General features: G+C 42.6%; 1 protein-coding gene across 2 annotated transcripts in view; it reads right to left on the bottom strand.

The window, feature by feature from the left end:
* Nucleotides 1-24,207, bottom strand: part of pard3bb (par-3 family cell polarity regulator beta b) — a 248,745-nt gene that overhangs the window by 97,241 nt on the left and 127,297 nt on the right. For both annotated transcript variants that reach the window (XM_039600345.1, XM_039600346.1), the window contains exons 18-21: nt 23,938-24,153; nt 21,767-21,995; nt 3,620-3,730; nt 2,967-3,326 (exon numbers count right to left, since the gene is read on the bottom strand). In XM_039600345.1, coding sequence (XP_039456279.1) covers nt 2,967-3,326; nt 3,620-3,730; nt 21,767-21,995; nt 23,938-24,153 — 916 coding nt within the window. The remainder of the gene's footprint in view (nt 1-2,966; nt 3,327-3,619; nt 3,731-21,766; nt 21,996-23,937; nt 24,154-24,207) is intronic.

Genomic DNA, 24,207 nt, shown 5'->3' with positions numbered 1-24,207 from the left:
GAAGTGGATGTAACTTTGTTGGACACTTAGTGAAGAAACTCTCCTAATATATATGAATGTAATCAGACTGTTTATCAAAGGAAAGTGTATAAAAGTAACTGGCATAACATTATCTTACAAGCAGCTGTTGCTGTTTAGCTAGCTCTTGTTAGCTGCCCGACAAGAGCTAGCTAAACAACATTAAACATTATTTATTAGCTTTAATAAATAATTGCAACAACGAGCATGTTTATGCACGTTTTCACGTGTTAGAGCCCTGACTTCAGTTCCAGAGATGAGGCACGAGGTGAGGATGAAGTTTATTAAGACACTAATGACGCCGTCTCTTTCCTTCCTGTTTGACGAAGTTTATGAGAATGCATTAGAAGATGTAATTGCATACTATTCTATGCATATTTTTGATTACAATATCCTTTTTTTCTATTAAATAACTTAAAGAATTATTTAGTGTACCTAATGTAACCAAATAACAGAAGAATGGTGGGATTATTGCAGGACAATTCACATAAAGTGCGTTCTTCTCTTCTCTTTGTTTTCCAGAACTCTCACAATCTACTGCACAATCAAGCACTAGCTAACAACTGACTGCCCACTCACTGCTGATGTGATCTTTCTTGCACGTTTCATAGACACCTACACATATGTAGGCATCTGTATTTGTTCGGCTTTTTTAGTGTTGGTCTCAGACTCCGCAGCTGCAGGGTCAAATCACAGAGGGGGCTTATCAGGGTGTCCAAGTATTCCAGGGGTGCACCAGTACGTACAAAGCAGCTGTTCACCAGTTACACCAGAGTCTCTTTTTATTTTTGAACACTGGATGGAAATGTTTTTGGTGTGATGTTATCTATCACTTAAATTATCATCATCATCAAATATCAGCTGGCACAATACAGATCCTGCTTTTAATCTGGCTTCTAGAGCCATTTTTAATCAACTTTCTTTCTAACAGACACAAATCTGCACCTAACACACACCTGACTCCACGAGCACACATAGCTGGGTTCAGCTGTGAGTTGCACGGTGTTTCTGTCACTGCGTTGGTCTCTGTGTCGATGTGTGTGTGTGTGTGTTTGCATGCATGTGTGTGAAATAGGTGTTCTTCACTGCTTTGCTGACGTGCTGATGGAGTTCTTAGAGATTTTGTTTATCTCCCACATGCATACAGTGGCTCAGGCCTCCCTTGACGCACAGCAGCGCACACACACACACACACACACACACACACACACACACACACACACACACACACACACACACACAGAGCGCTGACACACTACCTTCTTTTTCTAGCACCATCGATTACTGTCAGCCAATACCTGCACTTCCTTCTGTCTGCATCATCAGGTTTCAGGAAGTGATGATAAATGAACAGCACTGTCTGCCAAAACCTGTGGCCATAGATATATAGGTCTAAAAAAATCAAGACATTTTAAGACCTGTGCTGCTTTAAATAAGGAAAGAGAAGATGAGAAAACTTTTAATTTTCAAGTAATCTTCCCAACTATAAATTGGATTTAACAAAATAAGTATCAAAGACTAAGTTCAGAGGTTTTGTTGGTTTTACAGATTATATAAGGTGAACCGTTTGAACAAGAACATTTTTATACCACCGCCCATTTTTGTATGGAATGAGATTTATGAGTGGGAGACTTAATACAGCAATACATTGTGAAATTTTTTCTTGTAATACATTATCAATACACTACAGGCAAATATCAATATTTTGTCTTCGAACATGGAGGCACTCTAAACTGATTTCCCACCCTGCCAATTAGACTTACCAGAATAGCTACTCTGTGGCTCTCTGTGGTGGCGCTTATCAAATTAATTAGAGTAAAGTAAATGGCAGTTAACCAGCTCGCAGTGAAGAAGCAAAGCTCAGAGAGGGGGGAATTTGTGGACTGTTGGAGAAAACAGCTTTGTGAGATACTGTAGATGATTGTCTTTCAGTGTATTATCTGATTCCCAAGCTCAGTTTACATCCTAGTAAGACAGTTTTCTTTTTGTCCATCCTCTTAACAATTTGATTTCTTTTATTAATGTTGAGGGACTCGACACTATGAGTCAAGGTCAAAGAGTCCTGACTCTGCATTTAAACAGAAAAACCCTTTTAGGCACGAAGGTAAGAATACAGGAAAGGCGGCATCAGAAAACATCTCCGGGATGCTCGGAGCTGTCCATCAAACAGCTTTGCTCCTTTGCAAGAAGACAGGTACAGAAATGAGGTGGATGCACACGTGTGTGGGAGAATATCTGCACTGGCAGATATATTCAGAGGTAAGTGAGCTGTGACTGACATCATAAAGGAAAGAAGTCAGGATTGAGAAACGAAGAAAAACACTGAGCCCTGCTTTCTTATGGGACACACACACACACACACACACACACACACACACGGATGTTATGTGTACGTCAGTACACAGCCACTCATACTGAAGCTTCCTTTTTGTCTGTCTCCATCTGTATTGTTTTAAAACTGGCACGCACGCACGCGCACACACACACACACACACACACACACACACACACGCACACACACACACACTGGCCTCAGGCAGATGAATGTGATTCAGCAGAAGAGCAAAGAGAATGGAAACATGATGATGACGCTGTACTGCAACACTGACGAGGAACAGGAGGTGGACTCAAAGTGACAGCACGCTGGTGTTTATCACTTATTTGGTCATGTTCTGTGTATACACAACACCTTTCTGACACACAGGTAACAGTACGCTGTACCTGGGTGATGGCCCCTGTAACCCACTGATGGTGAACCTTTTTCACAAGCTCCACTGGGAGCCTCCCATATGCCACACCTAGTGGGACTCTGGTGTATCAATAACTTTCTGAGCTTTCATATGTTCCAGCTACAGAATCTGAGCATAACTAATGAATAAGACTATTGTGCTCTCAAAATCCTTGACAGACTCTTATCATTACATCCCAACAAGGTCAGAGCTCCTTACCTGTCATTGGCCTGAGCAGGAACAGGAGGAGATGTAGTTCCAGCTCCCCTTGATTTGTTGACTTTGGCGTAGAGCCTATCCAGAGGGTCATCATCGGGGATGACTCCGGGCTCGTTAGTATGATTTCCGTGCCCTTGAAAGCCGGAGGGGCCGAGAGGGGAAGGCGTACGAGTGTGCTGAAACACGCTGTAGGGAGGCGACTGAGACAGAGGCTGTGGCACCGAGCCCATATCTCGGTCCCTGAAGGATTGTATACGGGCATAGTTGGGATCTGCGTCATCATCTTCAAAATCTGGATATGCGGAACCGCCGCCGCCACCCTGCCGCTGATCTCGTAACTCAGGATGCGATGCCTCAATTCTGGAAAGGAAACGCAGGACTAATTATTGCATCTATTGAATGTATTTTGATGAGTGGACTAGCATAGAAAAAATCAAAAGCATAGAGCTCAGATATGACAGGCGTGGAGAATACAGAGGGGTGGAGACAGACTGATAAAGGTAATTAAAAGAGTTGTTAAAGTGAACATTCATCCATCATCAACCAGTAAAACAAAAGACGTTCTTCAGCGTAGAGAGACTAACACACCTCTGAGTGCATGCAGTATTTCAGCTATTTCATCCTAATCATCTCATGGATAGAAACCTCCCCACCTCTCTCTCTCTTCTTTCATCCTCTCGAGCTCATGGTCACTCAGGAGGTCTGACTTTTGTCGCTGCAGAGCGGCCTTCGCTTCCTTCTTCTCCTCTTTTTTCTTTCCAAATCTGGACAGAAGTAAACATTGACACAGCATGTGGATCAAAAAGAAAGCCGGAGACAGCACACAGTACAGCTGGTATACAGGGGACGTAGATAAAGGACAAACACTGCATCAGCGCCACTCTTAAAAGAATCACAGGGCGATACGGCCTGATTTTTTTCTCGCGTCTCACATACAAATAAACACACATACAGAATGTCAACTGAACCAGCTTCCACGATGGTTTAGTAAACTGGACAAACAGGTGGTTAACTCAACGGACGCTGGAGTAAAATTCAGGCAGTTAATCCTAACAGATTTGACAGAGGAAGGATACACGTGAAGCTCAATAGGAATGCAGTCTATACAAGCTAACATAAATTAAAAGACGGCAAACGCACGACAGACCTAAAGACCCGCTTTAAGTGGCCACATATCAATACTCAAACCACAGCAGTCAATACTGCTTCTGTGTGGTCAGCATCAACAGCGTACTCAGCACTAATGGACACCAGACAATTCATTACCTGGAGGAGATGCAGGCAGACACACACAAACACACACACACTGGATGTCATAATGAGCATCATTATATCTTCAGACTTTGCCATCACTGCTGAAAATGAAAAGTGAACTAAAGTGGGAAATGAAAATGTAAGAACTGAGACGTCACTGCACTGATTTGGTGACATTGATTTTGTGTTTAAGCTGTGAGCTGGATAAAAATGATCCCAGTCAGTATTTTCATGGCTTTGCATTGAGGGAGCTCTGAGGCTCATCAAAACTCTGTAAAGGTGAATAACACCTTAAAATCTGAGTTCACTTGCAGTTGTTGTCAGGCACTGATCTCCGTTTGTGTTATGGTTTCCAGCTTTTTCACCCAATCAGGTTGTTTGCTCAATTTCAAACTCATCTTCAAATGGATTCAACATTCTTATTAACCTTTAATATCATCATCATTAACATTATTACCTTTATGTTACCAGGTCCCACTGGGATCACAATGTGTCTCACAAGAGAGACTACAAATACAACAGAGTATAAATCCACAGCACATACACATTATAAAAATGCCCATAACTTAAAACTTTAATGGTTTTAATGGTCCTCAAGTCCTGGGACAGAGAAGGGTACAGATGTAGACGGGAAGTCCACCTAGAACGGCTTTATAAAGTAAAATATACGACCATATAAAATATAAGTGGTCAGTGAATGAAGACTCTTTAGAACTGCAGAGGAAGAATGCATATACAGCAAATCACCAAAATCAATTACAGGCAAACAAGTAAAGTAAGATTTATTTCTAAAGTACAAACCAGGCCTCGCTTTAAACTTCCTAATAAGATTAGCACTGCGTGCATTGAAAAATCTACACACAGTGACAAAGTACAGCCAGTGTTTGGAGAGTCCTGTAAAGGACCTTTAGTTAAAGCACCTTCCACAGCAATGGCAGCTCAGTGTCTTCTTGGGAACGAGCCCAAAGATTTAAACTGTTTTTGTCCCATTTCAGGCACAGATGTTCATCTGGCATCATCAATACTGCCATCAGTACTCTAGTCCAGTCATCTTCCGGCCTGCCTTCTTTGAGCCAATCAGCCTCCACTTTGCGTAGTTTAAATCTGTGCTCTCTGTCATTCTCCCTTTCAGACTCTCATTCATGCAACCCACCTCCACCCATCTGCACCTCACAGACACATCAGTCAGAGCTCCACCCAAGCCTCAGTCTTCATCTTCACCACCATCGTCTAGACTTTGGTTGGTCCTTTCATTCTGCCGTGTCGGTCTAATCACCAAACCCTTAATTTCTCCATCTCAATAAATTCAGTTCTTCCAAGTGATCTCTCCTTCTTGAACTTCTGCTTGCTGTGCTGTTGGCATGTAAACTTCTGCTCAGCACACTGGAAGAAGTTTTCACCAGAGACAGCTCGAGGCTATTATCCGCTACAGAAAGAGCTTCCAACATAGCAATGCTGCCACCACTGTGTTTGACTGTAGGGATGGTATTAATGAGGTGCTGCTCAGTGTCTGGTTTCCTACAGTTAGATCCCTCTTGGCAAACTCCACGGCGGCCAGTCATGTGACTTATGGAAAATGGGAGCCGACCACAAAGGTTAGAGCGGTGAAGTGACGCACTGATGGATTTCCTCCTGTAAGGCTGCCACTCAGAAACTTTGGGTCTCATTCATAGTGACTCCTGTTGGTTCACCGATGCTCTGAAAACTCAGTCGGTGGCTCCAAACTTGATGATGGAGGCAGTTGTGCTGCTGCTAAAGACATTTACATGTATCCGTCTTTAGATGAGTCTGTGTCCTCTCAGCAACCTTATTTTAACTCTGATTTACAAAAGATTTAAAAATCATTGTAGGACAATGAAAAACAAAAATAATAAATAATGAGTATGGAATGAAACATGTTCCTGTGCACTGTAATTAGCCAGGCACAAACTTCCTCAAAGAGCAACCAAACAAAATGTTCTCTTTTCCATGATCCAGTGTGAAATTCCACAGAGAATTTGCATCTCTGCAAGGAGAACTTCCACATCTCTATCTTTAGGGTAATTAAGAAAACTTGTACTGTACAAATCTGTTTAGCAGCATTGGCACTGAAGCGTTACATTTACGTTACAAAACCTGCGCACATTTTGATTAGTTTAGAAACAAAATAACTCTATACTCCTCCTTTTCTCTCTCTTCTATTTCCCCTCACCCTAAAGCTTCTGCAGTTTTTGACTCTCCCTCTTCAGCCTGGTTCTGCCAGAGGTCACTTCCTGTTAAAAGGGAGCTCTTCCTCCCCACTGTTGTCAAACTGTTGCTCAAAGTAGATCAACTGATTGTGCCTCACAAAATAAACCACCTGGAGGAGATGTTGCTGTAAACTGGTGCTGTATAAATAAAATTCAATTGAAAATCGTAACCAAGTATGATCTTTCCATACTAAACCAGAGGTGATTACAGTACTCCCAGCTCGATGGGGGAGGAGGTAGCTCATTAAACTTTACAACCAGCTGCTGTACAGTCGGGAGGACATGGTGAACTGAGCCAGTCAAACCTATTAAATACCTAATACCTCCAACACACAAACCATGACCTTATTACACCCTTTATGTTTAATTTATCGAGTGAATTTATTGATATATGATCGTGCCACTATACCTGCTTGTGTTTTATTTCAAACAACATTTGCAGTTTCTCTAAAGTGCGACTGTTATGTCGTTTTAGCGCGTGCAAATCACTGCTTCTGTAATAAAAGAAGGTATATTGTGAGCACAGAGGTAATAGGTTTCTTTGAAATGCCTCATGTAGACTGGGGAAAAGCCTATTTACCACCCACAGAGGTGGACGCGATGGGCAATGAAGGGCACCAATCATCTGTGTGAATTAACAGCACGTGTGTGTGTGTTTGCCTCACAGGGGACGAGGCTTGCTCTAATTACCGCTGCCTATAGAGGCTTACCCTTTCCTTCAACTCCTTCTCGTACCCTTCCTCACCGCTCTTTTATGTCTACTCCTTCTGACCGTTTCCTCAGCGCACGCTTTCCTCCCATTAACCTTATTTCTCTTTCGTTTCATACCTTGCTTTCACCCCGTCACCTCAGCCTCTCCTTTGACGTTTTGCTCCTTCCCTTTGCTATCAACCACTTCTCTCTTAAGCTAATCGCTCTCCTCTCTTCTATGCTTCTCACCCCTGTGTCCTCTCCAGTGTCGGCTTCTCATATTAACAGAAAAAAAGAGATGATAACGTGAACACAACATATATTTTAACAACAGAACCCTTCTCTGAAAATTAAAGAACACATTTTAGCACCAAGATTATCGCCATGTCTTCCTAATTTGAAGCACACACGCACACCTTCATACACCAACGTACTTTCTGCACAATGCTCGGTCTTTTGCCCAACACACTGTCATTGTTGCATTTGTCTATTGCACTGTTGTGTCTGCACCTCTTTGTTTTTTTGCAGTTTTTTGCACACTTGCACTTTATGCAGTCCTGTGTTGATTGTCCTGTGTCATACGTAGCACTGTGGTCTTGGAGGAACGTTGTCTCGTTTCACTGTGTACTGTACCACTGCACATGGTTGGCCATTTGACTTGACTTGACTACTTTAATAGAAACTCATTATAAATAATGCTGGTTACACAGGTCCGAACGGCATGTTCACGACCTCGTCCAAGCCTCGTCAGATCGAATGGATTGAATGGATCAGCTTTCATTTGTCTCCAGAACAGTTTCCAAAGTTTAATCAGAACGCTGCTGGAAAATAAATAAATCTAAAAGGTTGGAGTTCAGAAGGCAGAAACGCGTTGGTGATGGGGCAAGTCAGACAGGAATGCCCTAAACTGGTTTAAGCTGACAGAAAGGCTTTACAAAGTTGGAAAACCAATCTCAAGAACACAAATGTGTGGCTACAGTGGACAGCTAAAAATTGGACAGCTGAAGACTGGAAATATGTTGCCTGGTCTGTTGAATTATCAATTTCTGCTTAAGGACGCAGATGGTAGAGTCAGAAATTGGCAACAGCGCCACGAATCCTGGTGGTGTTCCCTACACCATGGCATAATGGTGCATGGAGTGCTTCCTTGGCAAGCTTTGGGCCCAGCAGTATCACTCCGCAGTGGTGCCGCTGACCACGGGCAAGTCTTTATGACCACAAATTATCATCTTCTTGGAGGTGGTGATGATATAGAAAGGAAGATGTGCATCTGAAATGCACGTTTCCATGTGAAATGACGATGCCATGGATTCTTTCACATATCAGCATCACGTTAATGTGGTCTTCTGTTGGCAGGCGTAGTTTTGACACCACACACAACAATCCTTAATGTGTCACTTATCCTTCATTTGCCCTCTTTTGCTTTTCTTCTCTGACTGAAAATAGACAAGCAACCACATCCAGCTATAGACGATTTACATACGCTTTGCAGCAAAATGAGAGAACAGCTGAAGAAGAAAGAGATTCAAAGGAAACGGACACACACAGCTTAATTAAGCCCACTCTCCCATCCTGGGAACACACAGTTGAACAAAGATTCATTCTTCACAACAGAGACCTTACAACATGATAAGGAAATAAAAATAAAACACAGTAAAGTCTTATCTCCTGCCACTACCTTCCGCCTGAGCACGTGGGGTTTCTGAATCAACACTCCTGCTGAGCGCATTCGTCATGCACTCGCACACACGGTAAGAAAAGTTAACTAACACATAAATAAACTGGAGACAAACTGGCATGCTTTGATTTTGTCCCTCTAAACGCCGCTTTGTTGAACAGTGTGTAAAAATATAACTTGTTTCATTTTCGTTTCGTTCAATCTTTCGTTCAACAACCCGTCATTTTCTCCTTTGTTAAACGCCTTTTGTCCAACGAAGATAATCAGTTAAATCACAAACCATTGCCTGCATGTAATCACTGCGCACAGAAGCAGAAAGGTCTCACAGGTGAGACTACACTTTTTCCAGTTTTTTTTTCCTCTATGCGCTTCATTTATTTGATACTTAAATTTGGATCATTTTTCTATTTGATGAATTGAAACCACCTAAAAGTGGAAAGGATTTAAAATGTCAAATCAAACAGTCACACACACACACACACACACACACACACACACACACACACACACACACACACACACACACACACACACACACAGATGTTTAGTTGTAAAGTGTGTTAAAAAAATGAACATTAGGCTGGTTTGGCTAAGTGTAAAAGGCAGGATTAATTGACTTTATTAGAAAAATCATCAGAGCAAAAGCAACAGAAATTCTTTATAGCAAACTGTTATTTTTTTGCGATGTACATCAACACTACGGGTCAGTCGACAGACAGGCTGCGGTTTTTGTTACCTCCTTGTCGAACTAATCCAATGCAATATAAAGCAATGATGGTGGGATGGAATTCACTTCCACAGTTTTTGATCTTAGGAATTAAAACAAAAACTGGTTTAATTACAACTTACAATGATATCGCCTGAGAAGCATCGTTTTACAAGAAATATCAGAGTAAGATTAGCAGCTGATTATCAGCCAGTTCGGACGAATACATTACCTCTTGTTGTGTCATTAGTGGGAACAGAACGATAAGTCATGAATATTCAGCAAGTAACACCTCAGTCTGTATGGAAAGTGTATGGCTGCTCATTTACATGTGAGAAAGTTTGCTCTAGAGATATACAGCCAGTTTTCCTAAAGCTCCCGTCTGTGTAGGGAAAAGAAATCAAACACTTAACCCAAAAGTCCGACCAAGACGGGAACTACGTCTTTGGGAATATGTGCGTCCTTATTACAGTAAACGTCCGTGTCTGGCTTTAATGCCAAGCTTCATGAAAGAGAGACGCCCACAGTGGGTAGAGTACACAGACAGTAAAACACTGTGGCAACTCCGTCGATGTTTCAAAAACTTTACGGCACATGTCATCACGGCAGATGGCGAGAAAGACTGTTCGCGCTTGACTGCTGTGTCATTTCAGTCTTACTTTTAGTTTAATTTGTCAAAGACAGGTGGTGGTTACTCTATATAACTGATACGCGTGTTTATGTTAGACATGGATTTTCAACTTCTGCTTCTGTGTGTGAGCTCTTCACACAGATCTGGTGTGTTAGTTTGATTTTTCTGTTTAAACAGAACGGACCCGTGAAGACTTCCTGACAGTAAACACAGAATCACCGAGAGAGAAAAGATAGCAGGTGGAAGACTTTCAGCTTGCTGTTCCAGTCCAAACGTTGGTGCTGTGAACAAGAGTTTCCCCACGTTTCACCAGTTACAGCAAAGCAGCCCCAGACTATCGCGCTACCACCACCACGTTTGACTGTTGCTATGATGTTCAGTTAGTTTTCCACCAGATGTAACAGGACTCAAACCTGAGACAGTGGTTCTCAGCAGTGGTTCTCTTCTTGGACTTTCTTATTGTTGAATCATGATCTCTGACCTTAACTGAGCCAATTGAGGCCTGCACTTCTTTAAATGTTGTTGTTGGTTCGCCTGCGACCTCCTGGATGAGTTGTTGAAGTGCTCTCAGAGTCATTTTGGTGGGTCGGTTGCTGCTGAGAAGGTTCACCGCGGTTCCAGATTTCCTTCACGTGTGATAACGGCTCTCACCGTGTTTCATTGGAGTCACAAAGCCTTAGAAATGTCTCTGTAACCCTTTCAGCCCGACAGATGTCAGTGACTTTGTGTCACAGCTCTTTCTTTAGAGTGCAGCTGCTTTTAGAGATCTTTTAGTCTTCTTCAGTTTGTGATTTCTTTATGCAGCAGGTCTGGCAGTGATCGGGGTGTGGGTAGTGAAATTAAACTCAGCTTTCCAAAAAAATGTGGTTAATTATTTTTTCATGATTGAACTCAAATGTAACCAACCAATGTTTGATTTTAGTGAAGGAAGCAAACAGTACCAGCCGTTATGTTGACTTTACAACGTTATTCAGCAAAAACACTCGTAACAATGTACAATCCACACACATTAGCATGCACACAGATGCGGAGTGCCGAGTCTTCAGAGGGCTGTTACACACCTGCGCTTCCCGATAAACCCACTGATAACTGAGAAAAATCAGGCCAAACATCTGTGACTCTCACTTCATCTATTCTTTCCTTTCTCCTGCTCTTCTCTCACTCCCTCCCTCTGCCACTCCTAGGACACGCCTTCCTTTCCTATCATTGGAAAATGGATCCATGAGGGAATGGGTGATTGACAAGTGCGATACAATAACGAGCACGCACACACACGCACATACACGCTCTGATGACTGACAGGCATGACATCAGTCAGTGACACCCCAATGACTTCCTGTCAAGACGTTTGATTGGCAGAGTCCTTCCCCTGCTTCAAGCATGTGCTCTCTAATCATGAAACAATGAAATTCAGCGTCTGGTCAGAAGCCAGTTTTTTCCCCTGCTTGGGGAATTTGGAGTCATCGTCCATGCACAAAATTTTCGAGTGCCTTGAAATCTCATTTCCACTGCACGCGTCTATCTTCATGTACAGTTGGAAGCAAATTAAAACCTCCTGCGGCCACTAAGACTGTTCTCAATGGCCCTGTGCAAGCAGCAGGACAAAATGCAAAAATGTAAGATGCATGCAATCGAGTTTAATGCAAAACAAAAATTGCAACTGAGTCTAAATGTGGAATTGAATGAAATGAAAATTCGTTTGCAGACAAGTTGGAAACTTTCACGCAGACTAAGGACAACAGCAACCAAAGCAATCATGAAGTGGTTCAATTTCACACTAGCGGCCATCTGCAACCCACGGCAACCAGGCACTAAACAGCTGGGGAGTACACAATTTTCCCTAGCAACCACTGGTTACCAGGGGTTACTGACTGGTTTTTAGGTCTGCATGAATTGAACCTGGCATCAGATTTTGTCGAAACTGCCAGCAACCTCCAGCAAAGCAACCAGTTGCAGGATAATCCCAGACCAGTTTCCCAGTCCTTATGACCGAGGGTTAACTGAGAAAGAAGCTGGTCTGACTCAAGCAACCTGAATGTGAAGATAATATACATTTATAAATGACATTTGTTGGACTTGTGCTAAGATCGGGAGTGAAATACGGCCTCCATCAAACTGCCAACATGTCTGAATAAGTGCTGCAACTGCACAGCACCAACTCTTACAGGCAGCTTAATTCAAACACAGCACAGCTCCACCAATCAGAAAGTCTCCAGCAAATGATGGGGACTGCAGCATCAAAGTAAGTCCATTTTCTGCCATCAACCTTTTCATCTAAGCACCACACACACACATTCAAAAGCACACAGGCATACAGTATGCACAGACTCGGGCTAATAGGCCTAGCATGAAGCTCAACCATTACACAGCCCACAATGGAGCTAGTCAGTCCTAATGGGCCCCACCGTTGAGATGGGCTAATAGTCCCAGCGATGGAGCACTTTAAGTCTAACAGAGATGCAGCATTATGACCAGCTGGAAAGAGCGCAGAGAGCGGGAGAGGAGCCACGAGGAAAAAAATGGGACAATATGGGGGAAGTCTAATTACTGGTATCAGTGAGAGGTAAAAAAAAAGAGAATGGGCTAAAGGCTCAAAGCTCTTTAAGTATACATGTGCCATTCATGGGAAACCTTTTCAATAATTATAAATGACAGTCAGCAAACACACACGTGCACACACACGGTGCTTCATATAGGCAGACACATTAGATATCAGATATTCGAATAAACATAGTTTAAATTTGAAAATCAACAGCGTGTACACACAAACACACACACGCATCAATAACCACATGAATATGATGCAGTGACAGCAGCAGACCCGCTTACATTTTGTTCTGGTAGACCTCGTCCTCTCCCAGTCACACCTGATAGATCGCCATATTTTCATTTGTACAGACTGTCTCCCTCCCTCCCTTCCTCTTTCACAGCCAGTCGCACACACACAGATGATGGACCAGCTCAACAACCGTACTCTCCACCCGTGTAAATTATGTGCAGAGCACAGAGTTATGGCTGCGTGTACACACTACATCTCTGTACACATAAAGCACAATAACACAACGCTAAACAGTCTGAGCAAGAAAGACAAAAGACGCACACTTTACAGAAAAAGAAATGCATCCACACACACTCTGGAAGATTCACAGTAACCATGTGCCAACTATATGACAAGCATCTGACTGTGTGACCAATCATGTTTTATCAGCACATGAATATTCATGAATATTCATACCACAGTGCACGCACACACACACACGCGCAGATGACTGGCATATCTGATTGGCAAGTGGTAACGGTTCAGATGACGGAGCCAGCTGTCCACTTTAAAGGGCATTTGAAACAAACATTTAGAGTTGGACGTTATGGCCGGGGTTAACGATGAGAATGAGACATACAGTAATTACGTTACTGCAGGTACTTGCAACGCTGAACCCTCCCTTCATCCAACTTAACAATTCAAATCACAAAATCCAGTAAAGTAAGCATCTTCAGAGGCGGTGCACGATCAGCGAGGCAACGCAGCGGCTGAATTCGAGTTTCAAACGTGCGAACCGTCTATGACAAACATGCACATTTACTACAGTAAAACCAGAGAGCTGCAGTAAGGGAGAGTATCCCATACTGCCTCTCCTCCAGACCATTAGGCCAATCAAAGGTGCCCTTAGATGAATATGACAAATCAGCAGCTCGCCCCAGATTGAACTGTACTGAATAGCACCAATTTGCCTTCTCAGTCTACCACCATTACATGCAATCAAATGCAGATAGAGAGCGGGAGCTGGAGGGAGCAGACGGAGAGGGAAAAATTGGAATGATGCAAAGATTAGCGGGGTGGGAATGGAGAGAGGGGTGGGGGTGGTCGCTGCAGAAAGATGGCAGGGAAGAAGAGAAGGAGAGAAAGGTTGAGATTATCACTGGGCTCTAATCAAGACCCTCTTACAGTGATGAGCGATGAGGTGTAGGGGAAAGGTCTAAAAATATCCTCGGGTGTATTATATGGTTTTAAAGCACTCGTGGCGAGATGTGATGGGAGAGCCGGTGGTTAGATGAAAGGATGGACGGAGAGAAGGCTCGCTTAGATTAAACTGGAGATGTTCTCGGATGTGCGGCGTAGGCTGTCCAAACTGTAATCAAACAAAGTGGCAGACAAGAGGAAGAGAGGTGGATGAACACACGCAGAAGGTATCGCTGTAACCTTCGCTGAACTCTGAGGCGCTTAAAACAAAGACAAACGTGATGGAGTGAAGGAGGTGGAGAAACCACATCCTTCAGTCTGTGATGTGTGGTGGAGGAGTGCAACCAGCAACAAAAAGACATTTAGAAAGAGAAGGAGGTACATTCTGTCATCGTTTACCTATATCATTTATACAGGGAGTGCAGAATTATTAGGCAAATGAGTATTTTGTCCACATCATCCTCTTCATGCATGTTGTCTTACTCCAAGCTGTATAGGCTCGAAAGCCTACTACCAATTAAGCATATTAGGTGATGTGCATCTCTGTAATGAGAAGGGGTGTGGTCTAATGACATCAACACCCTATATCAGGTGTGCATAATTATTAGGCAACTTCCTTTCCTTTGGCAAAATGGGTCAAAAGAAGGACTTGACAGGCTCAGAAAAGTCAAAAATAGTGAGATATCTTGCAGAGGGATGCAGCAGTCTTAAAATTGCAAAGCTTCTGAAGCGTGATCATCGAACAATCAAGCGTTTCATTCAAAATAGTCAACAGGGTCGCAAGAAGCGTGTGGAAAAACCAAGGCGCAAAATAACTGCCCATGAACTGAGAAAAGTCAAGCGTGCAGCTGCCAAGATGCCACTTGCCACCAGTTTGGCCATATTTCAGAGCTGCAACATCACTGGAGTGCCCAAAAGCACAAGGTGTGCAATACTCAGAGACATGGCCAAGGTAAGAAAGGCTGAAAGACGACCACCACTGAACAAGACACACAAGCTGAAACGTCAAGACTGGGCCAAGAAATATCTCAAGACTGATTTTTCTAAGGTTTTATGGACTGATGAAATGAGAGTGAGTCTTGATGGGCCAGATGGATGGGCCCGTGGCTGGATTGGTAAAGGGCAGAGAGCTCCAGTCCGACTCAGACGCCAGCAAGGTGGAGGTGGAGTACTGGTTTGGGCTGGTATCATCAAAGATGAGCTTGTGGGGCCTTTTTCGGGTTGAGGATGGAGTCAAGCTCAACTCCCAGTCCTACTGCCAGTTTCTGGAAGACACCTTCTTCAAGCAGTGGTACAGGAAGAAGTCTGCATCCTTCAAGAAAAACATGATTTTCATGCAGGACAATGCTCCATCACACGCCGTCCAAGTACTCCACAGCGTGGCTGGCAAGAAAGGGTTTAAAAGAAGAAAAACTAATGACATGGCCTCCTTGTTCACCTGATCTGAACCCCATTGAGAACCTGTGGTCCATCATCAAATGTGAGATTTACAAGGAGGGAAAACAGTACACCCTCTGAACAGTGTCTGGGAGGCTGTGGTTGCTGCTGCACGCAATGTTGATGGTGAACAGATCAAAACACTGACAGAATCCATGGATGGCAGGCTTTTGAGTGTCCTTGCAAAGAAAGGTGGCTATATTGGTCGCTGATTTGTTTTTGTTTTGTTTTTGAATGTCAGAAATGTATATTTGTGAATGTGGAGATGTTATATTGGTTTCACTGGTAAAAATAAATCATTGAAATGGGTATATATTTGTTTTTGTTAAGTTGCCTAATAATTATGCACAGTAATAGTCACCTGCACACACAGATATCCCCTAAAATAGCTAAAACTAAAACAAACTGAAAACTACTTCCAAAAACATTCAGCTTTGATATTAATGAGTTTTTTGGGTTCATTGAGAACATGGTTGTTGTTCAATAATAAAATTATTCCTCAAAAATACAACTTGCCTAATAATTCTGCACTCCCTGTATAAACGTGATTTATGACTGAGTTACTTAGCTCTGTTTGTAGTGTGTATTTTATATGAAGTCATCAAATACTAGTACATGTACCATATTTTTCGGACCATAAGGCGCACTGGATTATAAGGCACATAAACGCCTTATAATTTTTTTATAATTTTTGCTATGTAACTTTGCATTGTCCACTTTCTGCTGTAACAAAACAAATTTCCCACATGTGGGACTAATAAATATTATCTTATCTTATATTAATGACTAACCTCGTATTGTGGATGGGTTAGCTCAGCTGTTCTCCTGACTGAAGTTTGGTCTGTTTACAGCAGGGGTCGGCAACCCTCGGCACGTGTGCCAGCTGGGTTAACTGATGGCACGACCAATGCTGGACTGGCCATCGGGCATTTGCTTGGTGGCCCAGTGACATTTTTTCCCCCTTTGTAACGGTATAAACAATGAAAGGTGGTGGTTTGTCCAGATGCTGGTCGGTGTGTAAAAATAACTCAGTTGCTTGGTGGTGGCTATGGCGGCGCTTCCTCAGATTCAGTAAAATTAGCAAGTGGTGGAGGCCAGCAGGTGGATGAGAGAAAAGGGAGGCAGGAGGAGGAGAGACCCGAGGTGGCCGAGTGTCAGGTGAACTGAACTTCAGGTAAGAAGTTATGACCTGCAGTCTATCTGGGTCAGATATAAACCAAGTTTAGGTGGAGTTTATTTTCGTTGTGCTGACTTTTTACAGTCAGTTACAATAACTTGTACTGCGTACTAGCTAGCATGATGGAGTTTCTATACAGCTGGGTGGGTGCTATGATGTTAGTGATACCATAGTGAACTGTATTTTATTCATAAGGTTAGTTAGTAGAGTTGCCTGTAAAAAGACGGAATCGTCCCTCATTCAGAGAAAATATTATGCGTTTCGTATTGAGCTGAAAAGGAACACAGTTTGTCGCGTACTTTAGCTAAAATGAAAAAAAGACACAAAGCTGGATTTATTCTGTCATTACGCTGCAGCTGCCTCTTCTTCTCTCATTCTCTCCCCCCTCCCTCTCCTGTTGCTACTCCAATCATGAAACAATCAATGATCAGCTGATCGGCTTTTCTCTCGTGTTTGTTTATTTGCGCCAGAAAGAGGAAACCAGCGGATGTCGCGTTAAACAACAGCAGCACGTTTAAGCTTGATCAGCTGTTGTTAGAATTTATTTAATATTAATTTCTAGTATCAGCTGATGTTTGCTGGAGCCACAGCTGTAAAAACTGCTGGTCATGATTGTTTGTATATGTGGTGAGAGGGAAACATGAAGATGAAACCAGGAGATGTCCTTACTGAATCATCAGAGCTGAACAGGTGATGGAGAAACAGGTTTACCTGTTAGGTGACATGGATGAGTTGAAGGGAAGTTATGAACTGTTTCTGAGAGACAAATAACACCAGGATCCTTTTCTGAGCAGCTGACAGCTGGTAACTGTGCAGGGGCGGGTCTAGCAAAGTTTTGCCAGGGGGCCAGGTAGGGCATTAACAGGGAAAGGGGGGACAAGGAAATACTTTCTTACTCTCATTTAAAATGTCTGGCTGTTATTAAATAATTATCTGAAGCTTACAACCAAGGTTTTTATCTGACATAAAATGTATAGAAATCATACATATAACATTGAAGTAGCTGGAATCGACAGCTGTGCATCTTCATGGAGCTGCATTTTCACCTGCTGGACATCACTACCTGACAAGTTTAACTGTCTTCAGAACATTGCAGAGGCCTTATTCACAGTATTGGGCTCTACATATCTGTGTGAGCAGATTTTCTCTCACATGAGTGTCCTCAGGTAGCCGTCTGAATGCTGGACACTCGGAGACCTGTGTCTCTGAGTGGGAGACCAGAGATCACATTAACATGTGTATCTCTGTATTAACAAACATGCCATATTGGCCCAGTTTATTTTTCTTATCATTGTTGTGAGGAGACCATAAATAGAATTTGTGTTTTCTGTATTTGCTGTAATGGAGTTCTTGTTATGGAACTTTTTTTTGTTTTTGTTTCAAAATAGCTGATAACTATTCACTGATAGCTGCCAACATCTGCGAACAAATATACTTCTATAAAGTGGTTCTATATAATGTGTAACTATTCATATAGAGCGTTATTAAATTTATTGCTAATGCAATCATATGGCACTCTGACTTCTGAGGAAATTTTAAATGGCACTCGCCATCAGAAAGGTTGCCGACCCCTGTTTTACAGCATCCTGCCATGCGATTGCATTTGTCCCTAACCATCGGGAACCCTCACGTTAACTTTTATCGAGTGGAAAAAAGTTAGCGTTCATCCTCCAGCTTCACTGTGTTTATGCTATGCTAACATAGCTGTGTCGCTAGCGATCACGTAGCACATCATTATATAGCAGCTAGCCCAACTTCAGTAACCCTACAAACGTCACTGCTGTTTAGTTTTCTGTCTTCATTTATGTTGGAAGTGATAGCAGAGCTGTACGTTTGAATGTTTCAGAAATCTCTCAGTCAGAACATGCTATATCATGTTTAGGTGGAAGCTAGCGAGCTAACCTCCTGCTAACTTCTAACTCTGTTAAATGTAATAAATCCTGTTTTCATGGATGCCTGGATGTTAAACTTAATAGTTACACCTGGTAAAGCAGCAACACTGATTATTTTATTAAAGATAAAAGAATTTAGTCAGTTTTTAACTCTCAGTGATGCGCAGTGTTCGTTTGACTTTGGGACCTGAAGCGGACGGAGTTTAGGACCCAGTCGGTATGTTGTTGTTGGACCTTCACTGCTGATTTCAGACAAAAGTGACGATGATTAAACGTTTCGTCATGAATGACATCAGCAGTTATTTTGATAACATGTTTAAACAACATCATTCATCTCAAGTCCAAAGCTAAGATTCACCTGCTTCCATATACATGCAGTGCTGTGCAAAAGTCTTGATCCTCTCCTCATTTCTTTCCTTTTGCTTCTAACAAGCCAGACTTTGCTCTCTTTTTTTAGGTGGTCTACAGTTTCCAGACTTTCTGAAGGTCTTTCAGAGTTTGCTTTGCTTTCATCGTTTTCAGTCGTTGTACCTGAGCATTTTCAGAGGAATATTTTTTTGGGTGTTTCTTTGTTAAGCCACTTAACACTGATCTGTGAATCATTCAAGCATGAAAAGGCACCTTGAGGGAGAAACCAGTGTTGTTTCTGCACATAACAGAGAACCAGTCTTAAACTGGATCATTAGACACTTTGTTACTAGCAGCCTGTTTCAAAAACACATTATTTGTTCCCATTCAGAGTGGGCAAGATAGCATCAAATTTAATATTTCAATCAAATATTTCAAAGACATTTGCAGCAATTATTTTTGTGACAATATATTAAAATGCCACATCTTACAGGAAGCAGCATTTATTTATTTCTGCAAACAAATGTTGTTTAGATTTTTTTTAAGTACCATCAGATTTAGATTCGTGCATCTGGAAAGCATGTGATTGGAAACAGCTTCATTTTTCAGCATGACAGTGATTCCAAACACGCTGCCAGTGCCGTAAACAACACACAAACAACAAAAACCGTCACGGATCGGCATCCCCACAGCCCAGACCTCAACGCTATTAATCTATCCTGGGATCATCTCGGCAGAAACGTCCAAAGGAAAGCTCTGAACGTCCTTCAGGAAGCCCGGAGAACTATTCCTGAAGACGAGTTCAGGCTATGATGAAGATCAGTTCACACACACAAAGAAAAGGACCCATTTTCTCCCTTTCTGTGCACACACACTTCCTGTTATCTGATCTTGAACTGCAGTTTTATTCACAATCCTCAAATATCGCAATATTTAATTCAAAAAGTCTGAAAACTCAACAGCAAAGTCCCTCCAGAGAACAGAGAAACACCCAGAGTGAATCACAGACCTTCAGTTTTACTACTGACAAACACAGCTGACAAAAAACAAACGCATAGCTAGCAAAGCTGATTAAGGTAAACTTTTCATCAAACTCAGAGCCCGTTCATCTCTGCTCAGTTATCAGGAACTTTGCTCTGCGTTACAAGGTCTCTTTGTGTTTTGAGGGCTGAGGATGGCGGCATTAAGGTACGCACATCTCAGCTGAACTAAGGATAAACAGGCAGACAGGTAGCTCCTGTAAAGGTAAACCACACAGGACACGATGCACAGCGCTCCGTTAGTCATCCTCACACTCGGTCACACTTAGCAAAGAATAAAAAACATTTGACGTTATTATTAACAGGCTTAGATTAGCCATTTACACAGTCCACTGAATAACAAAGATAGAATTTTAGCACAATAAAACGAGGCTATATCTCCGCATCATAAAGGTTTATTTCCTAATGATTAAATGGTGCAGGAATGAGAGAAACTGAAGGGAGATCGGGGAAAAGGTGGCGACTTTCAAAGAAAAAGAATTAAACATATTCGATTACACCAAATTAGTCCATATTAGTCCAACTGCCTAATATTACACTTTAAATAACATGCAATTTGGAGATATAATCATTGTGATAAAATGGGACTTTGAAATCTGGAAGTGCTTTTCTGTGTCCCAGTTCACACAGACTGCTTTTGTGAGTGTATTTTGAAAGGCTGCAGATCAAATTGCACGCTGCTGTTTATCTGAAGATCTGTATCTGTGTAATAGTCATGTGAAATCCCACTTCAGAACCACGGTGGGGAAAAAACACTGATAGTAGGCAGCAGTTAAGGTGGAAAGTATAGTAAATTGTTCATTGAAACACTTTGCCTCATTCATGTATGTTATAGTCACGCTGAGAGGTGCAGTCTTAATCATACAAAATAGCTCTGAGTGAACATTTCAGGACCTCTTAAGGGAAATTTGGGCACCAGTCTCAGAGCGCTCTTTGTGCCCAGCAGCACGTGACGGCGTTTCATGAAGGGACAAAGAAGAGCTCAGTGTTCATGTTTTGTCCGACACGGTATGAACGCAGGTGGGATGTACACACACTTGATGATGCACGTCAGTTTTTCTGGCAATAAACAAAGAAAAGATGACGGCCTAGTGAACTCTGCTCCTTGCATTGATACCAAAGGTGACCTGATCCTGTGCAGCTGGGGGTTCGTGGGCTCTGAGAGGACAGAGAACATCCAGCAGCAGCAGAAAAGTTTAGGACTGCTTATCGGTGACTTGGCAGCTAAAAAGTGATCAGCAAACAGTAAAAAACGCTGATATCTAAAAGTGCAAATGAGAAAGACACAGATTTCTCTCTCGTCTCAGCAAACACACTAAACTTTATTCAGTGAGGCACAGCAAAGCGGAGCAGACTGTCAGACTGGTACCACCACGTTTCCACTGAAGTCTGGATGGTGTGTATAATGTGCACATCTTAAATTCATCTTAAAAAATCACAAAGACCTTTTAAAGGTTTATGCTCACTGTGAAACTGTGAAACGTTAAAACAAATCTGTTTGTCTGATAAACGCTTTGATGCTGGTTTTGGAAATCACCGCTCTGTGAGAAATGATTTCAAAGCTTTGATATCTGCTGTGTGGTCAGCTGTGTGGTCAGCCGTGGGGACAGCCGTGGGGACAGCGGGGTTTCTGGCTTTTATAACATCTGTTTAAAGTGAATCTTTAGTCTGCTGTGGTGCGTCTCTGCTCAAAGTTCGGATTTTATTACAAAGACACAATAAAGTGAAGCTAATGCTAGCACTCGTTTTAAAGCCCCTCACCTCAGCAGGCCGAAGCCAATTTTCTTGCTCTTCTTTTCCGCCTCCTCGGGCTCCTCTGCCTTCTTTTTCTCCTTCTCTTTTCCCTTCGCCTTGCTCTTTTCTTTCTTCTTTGTTTTTGCCTTCTTTTTCTTCTCTTTTTTGCCTTTTTCTTCGGCCTGGTCACCAACTCCCTGCCGAGAGGAACTACTCGCAGGCGTGTCCCGACCTGAACTGGGCTCGGTACCATCATCTGGAGGGGAAAAAGAGGAGAACAATATAAGAACAATGAAACAAAGTAGCAAAAACAACTACTTTGGATTTAATTCAATAAAACATAAACATCTGAATCATCGACCTGACCTGAAGGAATGCTGTGCAGGAGAGACCACCAACGGCAGCTTTAAGCTAACGTGCGATGACTGCAGGTTATGTCTGAGAAATGTTGTTTAGTGATAATAAACTACACAAAAAACAACGCACTATTCTGGGGGTGTGACCCGGCCAGTCAGTCAGTGATGCTGGTGACCTTTCCACGTTTGGCTGATGACACTGTGTGAGTACAAACGTGCTACAAGTGACTGCTTAACTGTTTGCACAGTTGTGTTCTTGCATGTTCACCTGGAAGTTTAAGGAACATAAAAAGATCTTGAGCCTGGTGCTCACACAACACGTCACAAAGAGGGTCAAGGCCAAAAAACCCAAACGCATTAAGCAACAATGTGCACAAATAAAAACGACTCAGAGTTTACATTTTTCTCCACAGCGCACTTATCAGCTTTACAGAGAGCTGATTTGCTCTTCACAGAGTAAACCGTGACGCCTCATTGCTTCTTCGACAGACTGGAGGTCTGAGACGCAACACAAACACACAAACACGCAGAAATTATAGACTCCTTGTCAGATTTCATAAGCTAACCAAACTAAATTTATTACTTCAAATGGGGCTTAATTTTATTTGGGTATTCACTTCAGCATTAATTACAAAGACCGTCTTCCGGGAGGATGGAAGTGTGCGTGTGTTTGTGTTGCTGCAGACCCACAGCATCATGCTCCACAATGGCAGCAGACGTGATCTCACTAAAGATTGTTTGTTGCTGTGATAATTGTGCACATGTGTGGGTTTTTATTTTTCCTGTGAGGCTTGTTCACAGAATTTTAGTGTTTCAGAAAAAGTGCAAATATCACAACAACAGGTTGAATCATAATCAGAATATTTGCTTCAAAGCACGTTGATGCCAGAGACTCGTCACATGTCAGCATAAAGTCGGGACTTTTTCATCTTTCCTGCGCCAAAGACATAAAGAAGTGATCCAATTTAAACAGAAATAAGAAAAAGTATTCAGAGTAATCCATCCCAGCTGAAGTACGGCCTCAAAGGCACTGACTCATCAAAGTGAATAGATTAGAAACTGTGACACGCTGTTCTCCTGTGGTATTAGCTGGACTCAGCTCAGGACCCCACACAATGCATCTGCTGCACATTAACTGTTTCATTTACACTGTCAAAATATTACCAGTGTTTGCCTTTCTAACAAACGCAGGTCCAGGGCTAAAGAGTGCAAACTCACCTCTGACAGGCAGCGCTCGATAAGCATTTACATCCGACGCTGATATGATTTAAACCCAAGCAAAAAGTGACGACAACAGACAAAGAGAAGCACACAGGAGAGGAATGAAAGACAGATTCAGAGCTCTCTGTCGATTAACTGCAGCTCTGAAAGTGTTGAATATTTAGAAGGATAGTGACAGATGTGTGTGTGTGTGTGTGTGTGTGTGTGTGTGTGTGTGTGTTGAAATGCCCTATTAGTCCTATCCCGTGTGAGTGTAGTGATCTGAAACAAGCCGACTCATTACTCTGGTGGTGACTGATAAGACCTGGCTGCTAATAACACAGCTGGGAATGGGATATGTGCTGATATTTGGAGGCATAAGGTGCTTGTTGCAAAGCCCCTGTCACACTTTACTTGAGAAAATGTAATTGGGGAACACCTTGCACACAGCGGCGAGCCGAGTGGGCATCAATCACTGCGTTAGAAAACTCCATGTGAAGGTGGTGAAGATAAACGTCACCAATCAGACTGAGCTGCAGATACAAGTCGGTAATTCTAAAGCACTAACAAGTGATGTGTAGACAAATGAATGACAATGCATCGTCAGCATATCGCAGACACACGTCTCTCTCTCCCGCTTACCATCATCATCTTCAGCCGGCCCGTCGTAGGATTTATCGATAGCTGCTCTGAAGCTCTCGTTGCAGCCTCTTCCCCTCACCATATTTGGGCGAGGGCGGTGGAACGGGAGGAGTTCGTTCTTTCTGTTGACCTCCGACATGGCCGTCTGGAGGCTCTCCAGCGAACTGGACTTCTTCAGGCCCAGGGTGGGGCCGAGCTCCACGGGGCTTGATGATGCTGTGGGGGAAAGGAAGTAATATTAGCATGTTGCAGTTGTCTCCTCCGGACAAT

Source organism: Oreochromis aureus, linkage group 16 (assembly GCF_013358895.1).
Source record: "Oreochromis aureus strain Israel breed Guangdong linkage group 16, ZZ_aureus, whole genome shotgun sequence".
NCBI lineage: Eukaryota > Metazoa > Chordata > Actinopteri > Cichliformes > Cichlidae > Oreochromis > Oreochromis aureus.
The sequence above is the reverse complement of the archived record's forward strand: the minus strand, read 5'-3'. Positions and strand labels throughout refer to the sequence as shown.